Below are 10,485 nucleotides of genomic sequence, written 5' to 3'. Positions count from 1 at the left end.
GAACACAAATAGCTTTGCAGGAAGCTTAATGGTAAGTGATAAACATTTATTAACTCACGGAGACATTGCAATCTTGACTTGACATAAGGCTGAATGAATTGCAGTTTGAGATAGCTTTTGTTCATACAAGAGGTGCCACAGTCAAACCATTTTTTTCCATTTTGAAGGACTCCAAGAGCTTCCTCAGAAGCCTATCAGCACTAAAAGTGGTTGTTCTTAAACAATGAGAGGCACTTTTTAACATGCCTGCAGTGTATCTGCAAACGAAAGACCGGTTTCAAGCCAAGGATAAACCTTCCAGCCAGGAACGGTTGACTGGAAGTAGGAGTACTTTGGTCCTTCCCAGGTCAGTTCTATAGGGAACCAACAAATCTTAACCTAAATGTTAGGTGTCTATTACCTGGATCTGGGTAATAACCAAAACCACAAGTCTTTGGCTATCTACAATTGTCTTCTGTACATTCCTCTACAATGCATGGAATCCTGCTGCTGCTGATGTCCAAGGAAAGAGCTACCAGTGCTTTCATCAGGCTAGAATTTTATTCATTGTGTATAGTCAGGAGATCAAAATGAGTTACTAATGTGGCTTGTGGATGCCTCTGAGAGCAGGAAAAAGAAATCCAACTGATCCTCAAACAAAGGATGGAAAAGAAATTAAAGGGGAAATGATGATATAATTTTAGTTTTAATCCATCTTAAGACAGCTAGAGAAAGCCACAGGAGCATAACCCTTTATATTAACCCTACCACATTATAAATCCAAATCTTACCAAAAAAATCCGATTTTTTAACTATCACATTAAGTTTTGCAAATCTAGAAGAACTCTGAAATGAATGTTTCGTGTCCTGCTCCTTCAACCAACCAGAGATAAGCAGGCAAAATATCTACCACCCAGTAGTTATCAGCTGTTTTTCACTGACTCATTGCCATTCCTCTCTTTGGAATTCCCCATTAAAGCACCCAAAATCTTCACTGATGCAGAAAATGTACTACCCTTTCTTGAAGATGACACCTGCAAAGTTGTATGCTCCTGCGTGTCTGTAACCTCAAACTAAAAAGAAAAATAGAAAAAGAAAAAGATATGCTCTCAAACCCCGCAACAGTTAATGCAGGATTCAGTACGATACACATATACACCTACCACATTTTAGTAAGGCAAAGCTACTTCTTACACTTGATACTCATTAACTACTGGGAGATCTTCTGTAGCAATTGCCCCTGAACTAAAAATGGAGCTTCCGAAAGACTGAAGTTGCCCTTGTGTAACCAAGGCCATACACAGGTCTTTGCACAAATACCCCAATTCCTTTTCTGCCTAAGGCTCAGGAACATTCAGGGATGAGAAAAAAGATTGGATATTCAAATAATTCATTTTAAGTAAAATAATTTTTTAATATATTGCCTGAATAAATACTTCCATCTATATCACACCATCAAAGAATATAAAATATGAAAAATGTGGCTTTCTGGCCGAGCCCTGTTATCACTTTAAGATTAATAGTTTTCTTTAATATGATAAAAATTCCAGAACATAGAACTTGTGTAATAATCAGCTCTTTAAAGGCTGGGGTTTTTTAATCTACCGAGTGTCAATCAGAGACATTTACAACGATGTAAAAAATTCCACTAAGAGTTCTTTAGGAAGGAGAGATTAAATTGGTTTCTAAGGACTGGCCAGCCATATATATATATATATATACATACGTATATGTTTCTCTATGAAAGAGGTCTTCATCTTGCTAAAACTTTTGATAGCAAAGTTGTGGTCATCCAGAAATTAATAAGTCAGAGTGTCAAGCTAATACATTGAAGTAACTCAAGTTAAAACACAAACATACACAGAGCCAAAGTTACATCTTTTTGTTTCAGCTACCAACCCTTACACCACAAGACTTTTTTTTTTTCTTTTCTTTTTCCTTTTTTTAATTACCAAAAATATATTTTGGAAAGCTTATTAAGTAAAAAGATAAGGAGGAGATGACAAATTTTACATTAAATCAACCCCTCTACATTACCCAACGTTTCACATCTTTGTCCCTGCCAAGGAGCAGTTTGGACTTCCTATTAAAGTAGTCATCAGGTACTTCATTACACTCCTTTTTTGATACGGAGTTTCCATTAAGCAAATAGTTCTCACTTAGATGTTTCTTTCTTTATCTTGTATTTTTCTAGCTAAGGATTAGCAGCTTCTAAAGAGACTGCAGTAAGAAAGCCATATAAAAAAGTGGCTTAGCATGATGTCCTTGATTAGGCTCTGTAAAAGAGGAAATTAAGGGTGAGACTCACAGCTTGCTACTCTATTCAATTAGGACTGGCTTCTTTGTGGCTGTAGTTCATGCAGGATGTGCAGCTATCTAATACAGCCCGATTCTGGCAGTAGAACAATTAGAATCCAAAGCACAACTTAAAACAGGTTCTGGCAATATTTTTTCCTTTGGTTGACATCTTCAGCAGACTTAAAATAGCAGTCATCAGATCATATCCTATGCTGAAATTCCAAACTCATATTCTGAAATCGAATGCAGCTTTAAAAATACTTAACGATACAAAAAATAAATAAGACATGACTGAAGAAAGCAAGTGGAGAAGGGCTTTGATGCCTACACACGCACATATGTACAAAATCTGAGAACAATAAATGCTATATTTAAGCACAACATCCTAAAACTGACCTCTATTCTGTGGTGAGCTCAAAGCAGGCTCTCATGTCAGCTAATAGGTCAACAGCATGCTCAAGGTACACAATGCTCAAGACCACCACCACCACCAATGAATCTTGCACATCTCCCTTCTTTTGACTCGATTTTAGCAAAGACTATAAGAATCTGGCAGGGTTTTCCTACCTAACAATAATCATCACCCTTTCTCCACAGTTGGTCTGCACAGCTTCCTGATGAGGTGGCCCTGCTGCAGAGTATAGCATAAAGTCAAGTCACACACAGATTAAAATACCTCTCTTCCTACACATTTCCACCATGGGGTTATTTTTTCCTCTAGAGACACATTCTTAAGCAGCCTTCTGTTTCACTGATGATAGCTCAGGTACTTCAAAGGTAGCTTGAATGGCAACGTGAAGCAAACACAATATCCAAACAACCTCCATCTCCGCAAGTCTGTAAATTGCTTCCTGTCAAGAGCTAGGCAAGTATATTGGAAAAAGTAGCTCTATTTTTGCCTCACTATATTCTTTTCCTGCTATTGCCCACTGTTAGAGACAGAGTGCTGTCCTAGACTGATGTTTTTCGGGATCTGGGATATTCTTAAATGTGAGTGCTATGCTCCTGTGCCCTGGGCGACCCATCTTAAGAGTTCAAATCCTGCTGCTGGTATAAGGAGTATCCTTTTGCCCCTCCATCCTTCACCTGTAGAGTTACCAGCAGTTGTATTCTTGCTCCCAAATTCATTATCTCTCAATATTATTTTCAATGAGAGAACATTAATTTGGGCTGTTGGGTATTATCCAATGATCAGAAACAAGCATGGAGTCTTTATTCATTTCGGAACCAGCCAGTTAACAAGCTACACTGAAAAACCAACTAACCACTTTCAGAAATGGCATACTTACCCTTCAGTTTGAGGTCCACGTTGTGTCGTAGCCAAGGATAAACACCATAGTTGGACATGTCTTCAGGAATCGGGTGATTATATATCCAGCCATCACATGCAAATCGATAAAAGTTCTCACACGGATCTACAGACTGATTTATCTTGCTTAAGATGGCAGCAGCTGTGAAAAACATACCACACAGGTTTTGTGGAATACTTGTTCCTAAACACAGAGTTACACCAGTCCACAGTCCAGAAATGGTGATTAACATTTACCAGTTTTTACACAGTGATGTTGAGCTTGCTTGCAAGCCAAGCCTTGCTGTTCTGGGACTGAGGTGTGTCCTGATCCCTGTCATTTATAAAACAGCAGCAAGAATACCACTCAGTGTCTCTAGCATCTAACAGTGCCTACAGGAGAAGCCAAAAAAGGCAAAATATCTGCAACAAATGCTCTTGAGTGCTGTACAGCAATGACAACTGAACCTAGCTCTACAGAAATGTGAACTGCTGGAGCCAGACATGTGAGGATGGGCTCTCCATTGCTGCTATGATGGAATGAATTGCCTGAGGAATTTAGTAGCAATACGTATCAAGCAGATTTTAATTAGCATTCCAGAAATTATGCATTGTTTTACTTTAGTTAAATAGCTGCACAAGAAACCAAATGAAGTTCTGATCTATCATTCATTGGAAAATATAATTTCAGCTCCATTTTGTGACTGCATCCTCACCAGTTGCTCTCACAAGTGAGAATGGTAAGAGGGAGATCAGTTCGACAAGGCAGACACTTAATAACTTCCGAGTATCTAATCAAATGGTTGTGCATTATAGTGATTATGGCATAAATCTACATGGATCAAGTAACACAGGATACATGGATATTGGACATTTTTTGGCTAACTGACCATGTGTTTTGAGGCTTTTCCAAATAACTGAATAAAAATCCTAACAGCAAATCTGATAACTTTTGCTGACTTTATGGTACTGTTGTGTTTTTACTTAGAGTAATTCTTTCTATGATATTTCTATGTCTCAGCTCACATTGGAAACTCTCAAACTGACTACATGGAAGACATTTTGGTCCTTGGCCACTTTCTGTCACTCCTGAAAAGCTGTTAAGCAAGGTAAGGCTCATGTCTCAAGACGCTATGTAGTCACTCTGCAGCGCACTCTAAGATGAAACAAGCAGGTCATGGAGCTGCCCAAGTCTGCCTGGGTGCAAAATGCCAGCTTCTGCTGAGCATACCAAAAATCAGTGCTATTTTGTGTGCACGTGAGAAGAAACCCAGTTCAGATTCAAACTTCTTAAGTGACTTTTTTTTTTAAGCTCAGGATGAAGCCCCCATACTTTTTTTTAATAGGGGTTTTTTTGTGGGGGATGGTGTTTTGATTAGTCGTCACACCTTGTTTAGATATTCCCACTCATTCAAGAATCAGCTCTGGAGGGTGGTGCCCAGGGCAGCCAAGAGCACTGTCAGTGCAGTGTAGAGTGGAAGCGGAATGGCAAGAAACGTCCTGGTAATGTTGAGATGGCAAATTTTTCAATTTATGGAGCAGAATCCTGTCAGGATTTCAAACACAAGCGAAAAACCTCACAGTATCAGCTTAATAAGGTTCAGAATGGAAATAAAAGCTCTTATAAATTCACACAATGTCCATTTCATTTCTATAAAACTGTTCTAGGGGCAGATTTCCACATGTGGTAACTATTGTTCGATATTTGCTGTTGTTACAGTCAAGGACAAAACTCTTCCTAATTTAACGCAAGCAGAACTGTCAAAACTGACCAGTGCGAAATGGGACTTTCATGTCCTACCAAGCCCAGTTCCTTTAGCTTACACTAATAAATGTCCCAGCTTTATGAGGGTTACCACATGTATCTCTGAGTGGAGAAAAGGGTCTGGCAATATAGAAGTAATTGCAGATTTTGAGCTGTAGTCACCACATTACAGTTGTGCAAGTCTGTGCAAGATCTGGCCCAAAAGCATCTCTGTGCTTAACAATTCACTTGCTAGTTTTCTGGCTATTGAAAAGGAAACAACAAACTACACCTGAAGGTCAAGTCACCCAACATTTTAGTTCCTTGCAAAAAAAAATAAAAATAAACCCAACAGGAAACATTGAGTTAACCTGGGTAGATTAGAGTTAAGACAATTTAAAACATTAATTTTAATTGCAGAAAATAAACTGATCTGCAGCAACTTAAACTGTTGGGAAGGGGGAGTGCTTCCTTCATTATTAATGAAGCTTTCTGAGTAGAATGTATCATGGAAAAAAATTAAACAATATAAATATCTCATTAACATACTATAATCATGATATATAGAGAGGATAAAATTGTTGCTTACCAGCTTCAATGCATTCTGAGGTCAAACAGTACTGCTGTTTCGGGTGAAACTTTATAAGACCTTGGCTAACTGCAAAATGGAAAACCATAATGAGATCATTTGTAACGAATTTTGAACATTGCGGCCAAATGTTGTGTACTTGATCATTCAAATGTCCGTGCAAGATCTGGCCCTGATGCATCTCTGACAACGTTGATTTAAAACAGCTAGAATGTATATTAAGTAAATACTGCAGCTCATAAGAAATTATTTTCCCCTCCTGTGCCTGCTTTCTCTTTTGTTCATAGGCAGCACGGAGCAAGGGCTGTCTCTCACTGCAGGTTTGTACAGTGCCTGGAGTAACAACACTTCAGCCTTACTCACGGATGGCAGGCACTGACAGGACACTTTCAGGGTCCTCTTATTCCATCTTGAAATAAACCATATAGCAATGGGCACAGGGATAGCTGTGGCTTATAAGGCACAGCACAGTTTCTGTCTGAACTGTCTCCCAAAGATACTGTAATCATATTTGCTTTCAAAAACCTTGCTGACTAGAACTATGAAAATGTCAGGTAATTCTGGTCATCTTTTAAAAATGTATATTACAGCTGCCACTGAAACTTAAGCATAGGAGTTGCTAATTTCAGACACTGCTGTCTGGCAGCAAATATGCAGATAATTGATACTTGGAATGGGGATGGGAGAGTCCCAAGAGGTAAATGAAATAAGACTCAGTAGATGTACATGGTAGACATAAAGAAATGGCTCATTATATCTATTATCTTAATAACTCATTCCATGGCAAAAATAAAAAAGCAAAAAAGCTAGACAAAAGCCCAACAGTGGAATATATTAGGGTCTTTTAGCCTTACCAGTGCTGACAGCTATAGAGCAGTTTCTCCTGTAGACCTACATTGTCCAAAAAAGACAGGAAAATGTGTCTATTTCAGCACAGGAAAAATTTATTATAAAAAACCTAAAGCTAGAATTTAATATAAAGCTGTTTCATCTCTTCTAACTTCATAGGTTTAGTGACAATTAAAGACAGAAACAGCTGGATTTTGATCAAAGTTTCTTAGAAACTGAGAATGTAAAACTACTTTAGGTCAACTTCACCAAAGCTTGCATTTACTGAGTGAAACACAACACTTCAACAAGCTTTGTATATTAGCCAAGACATACACAAGATTTCAAGGCAGATAAAGATTGTAATAGGAATACTGAAGAACAGTAGAAAACAGAGAAGTGCAGTCTCTAGAATACGATTTTGAGTCTTGTGAATTGCAAATAATGGATAATGTGCCTATTAATTAATTTTTGAAAGTGCTGCACTCCCCGTTCATGGAGATTCACCTTTTCTGCTTTAAAGTTAGCCTTTTAAAACCTGTCCAGGTCTTGAAAGTTTGCTAGATTTTTTTTTTTCTTAACAAAACAGAGAATGGAGAGAAAACCCCAGACACCATGTAATTCTTTTGCACTTGATGGAAAATGAGGGAGAACAAAAAAGAATCAGCAAAGAATCTGAAGTAGCCCTTGTGGTGTTGATACTTAAAATATAAGTTGAACTGGTTTTGATCCATTTACAGCTTCATCATTAGAACAAATTAAAACATTTTCTTAAGCAGTAATGGTTCCCTATTAATTAACAGCTAATTTTAATTGAAAAGCTTGCCTGGTTTTGTTCTCATACCTTGTTGTTGTTGTTAAGAGAACTAATCATTATATTATTACCTACAGTTGTAGTTATAACAGTCAGCGTCCCAGCTTCTCCCTTTAGAAGCTTGTTTGCAGATTCTTGAGCAAATATACACCATAATTAAGTTCCCCCAAAAATTCTGAAAGGGAAAAGGCATGCAAATATGCAGATGCAAATAATGTGGATGTTTCCATAATCTGGGAAGACCAAAGGGCTACAAAGACAGGAGGAGAGACTACCAGATTGAGGATCAAAGCTGCCTGGCTTTTTGCCCAAGTGACCTGGAGAGCGATCTGCTGCCTTTTGCTCTGGCTCCTGAGGAGGAGGAGGAGGAGGCTCCTGTCCTGCCACAACCCACACCAGCGTCCCGAGGGCCACAGGTAGGACCCTGTGTGATGCCAAGTGACTCCCTGGTAGCCCCCTGCTGAAGTCACAGTGCGGCTACAGCCACTACAAGCTAGTGTCGGTAAATAAAAATACTTTATTCTCCCAGACTTCTCTTAGAGTTGCAGGAACTCTGCAAAGAAGAAACAAGAGAAGCAGGAGAAGGCCGTGATTCAATTCTCGGGCTAGAAAAGTGAAGGAAAATTGTTTCAGATCTACCAGAAACAGCAAGTTTTGCAGAATAAATGAAAACTGAAGAAAAAAAGGTCAACTTGATGTTCCTGCCATGGCCAGAAATAATGGTCTCCTTTTCTACAGCTTAACAAGACCAAAAAAGAGTTAAACTCAAGCTTACAAACAAGACACAGTGTCACAACGAAACATGGAAACATTGCATGCACAAAATGTTAAGCCAAAACAATTGAACTTTTTTTCATTTATTCATTTGGTTGAAAACCTCAGACAATTTCCAAATAAATCCTGAAAACATTTTCGTTGACCCAAGGCCAGCATTTTTATTTTCTTAGGAGTTATGCCACTGAAAATTTTGACATTGAATCCCTGGCTATGGAATAGGCCTCAGCACATTTAGAAAACTGTCTCTAAGAATTAATATACTTGCTTGAATTTTCATGTCTAGTCTATGGATAAAGTTTCTATCGCTGACAAGATATCTTGGTAAACATTTATTTCTTTTTACAAGCAGTAAACAATCTAGTGCTTAAAAAAAAAATCAGGTCTCTCAATTACGCCCTAGTGTTTGATATTATATTAAGCCAAAACTTTTTTCATCTAGAAACAGTATTTCATTCAGGATTCAGTCCTGCTTACTTTTTTAAAGAGTTTTGTTGGACTGAGTGAGATTACTCGCATACATAGAAGTTACTTGAATGCAAATGTCTAAAGAATTTTCTCTAGAGCAGAAAAACATTGAGTGTGAGCCTGGTGCTTTAAATATTCTAGAGAAAACTTGGCATAAATTCCTCTGTTGTGATTATAAACACAACAGACCTTTCAAACAAGATCATAAGTTCATAAAGGATCAGAAAGAAGCAAAATATATGCTTAGAGGCTAAGTTTCATCCAGTCCAAAGAAATCTGTGTGGTGTAGAGAAATGAAAAGTTGGGCTAAATTACTCCAAAGGGGGATCTGTCTCTGCAGGCTCTTACAAGGTACAACACTGCTTTCTGTTTTCTGCCTGGTGGCATATATACTTCTCAACATGATTTTATAGGTGCAGGTACATGCTTCCATGTGATATTCCAACAAAACGAATCTACAAATCATTCCAAATCCTGGTGAAGAAAAACTAATTACTCCTCTATTGTGTCCAGTTACAGCTTATGAATCTGACTGAAATATTTCATCCTGGACGCACTTCTTATTATTTTTGTGAAGACAACTTTGCAATTCAACATAGAAGAATAAAAACATCTAAAAAATGTGCAAGCATATGCATTATTTAAGCTTCCTACGGGAATTCTAGACAAGCCTTAAATGAAAACCAAATGAAGGAAAACCCAAAAGATTCCATAAAATGTGTGCACTACAGATTCATATTCAGGAAATACAGAATATTAGCCCACATCATTCACAATCTGCCAGTTCGCAATCAGCATTACCGATGTGCATAGTCTCAACCATTTCTCCCCATTCTTTGAAAGTACCCACTTCTGGCTGGAACACAATTCAGCTGAGTATCCAAATTCAGCATTCAAAAGTAACATGAGCTCACGTTGCAGCTTCCAGCTCTTATGATCCTACAGGTAGTCCCTTTCCTGACACATTTCCATATTAGGGTAAATATTAAACTGGGGGAGGAAAAGAAGAAACCCAGGTTTTCATCAAAAACACATCATGGAGCCTGCACACCCGCACCAAGCTTTTTACTTACCCAAAAAAAGCACAGCACCAAGCGCAACGGTGCCACTCACGAAGACGCCAAGGGCGATGCGTGTGGCTTTGCTGGCTGCTCTCCTGGCCTCAGGTACCATCTCTCCTTCCATTGGGATGGCTTGGGATGTGCTCGCTCTTGCAGAAGTTTGGCTTTGCTCTGCTGCTGTGCTATCAGGATTTCAACTGTTCGCAAACTGCACCCATGAGCTTTCCTCCTCCTCCTCCTCTCTTCTATAGCTCCAGGTTTCTGTCATGAACCATTTCCTAGGCACTTCCTGCTCTCTCCCTTTCAAAGAAAAATCAGGCGTAGAACAGCAGCTTTCTCCTGCATTCTCCTCTGACCAGGAGGAGGAAAAGCAAGCGGTGGCCACTGTATTTTCTGCTCTTGCTGCCTGGAGAGCCTTTGTGAGCCAATCACTCAGCAGTCCCCCTTATCAGGGCTTCCGAACACGAGGATTTCACAACGTTGCTGAACAGATGTTTTAGCTATCAAACATATAGCTATAAACCCTTTACAATCAAAGCAGGATAGCTGACAACTTTTACAAACACAAGACTGACGGAAGGTTTTCTTGCTTCCCCTTGCGCCTATTTAAAAAAAGACTAATTATCTGCTGACTAAAGTTTC

At 38.7% G+C, this 10,485-nt stretch overlaps 1 protein-coding gene across 1 annotated transcript in view; it reads right to left on the bottom strand.

Moving 5' to 3' along the window:
• Positions 1-9,967, bottom strand: part of PHEX (phosphate regulating endopeptidase homolog, X-linked) — a gene marked incomplete at its 3' end in the record, with an annotated part of 46,816 nt that extends 36,849 nt beyond the window's left edge. The window contains exons 1-3 of the mRNA XM_010191276.1: positions 9,856-9,967; positions 5,899-5,967; positions 3,567-3,728 (exon numbers count right to left, since the gene is read on the bottom strand). Coding sequence (XP_010189578.1) covers positions 3,567-3,728; positions 5,899-5,967; positions 9,856-9,967 — 343 coding nt within the window. The remainder of the gene's footprint in view (positions 1-3,566; positions 3,729-5,898; positions 5,968-9,855) is intronic.
• Between the last annotated feature and the right edge of the window lie 518 nt (positions 9,968-10,485).

The sequence above is a fragment of the Mesitornis unicolor genome, unplaced genomic scaffold (genome assembly GCF_000695765.1).
Source record: "Mesitornis unicolor isolate BGI_N332 unplaced genomic scaffold, ASM69576v1 scaffold6249, whole genome shotgun sequence".
Lineage (NCBI taxonomy): Eukaryota > Metazoa > Chordata > Aves > Mesitornithiformes > Mesitornithidae > Mesitornis > Mesitornis unicolor.
Note: the sequence above shows the minus strand (reverse complement) of the source record. Positions and strands in the feature narration are given on the sequence as shown.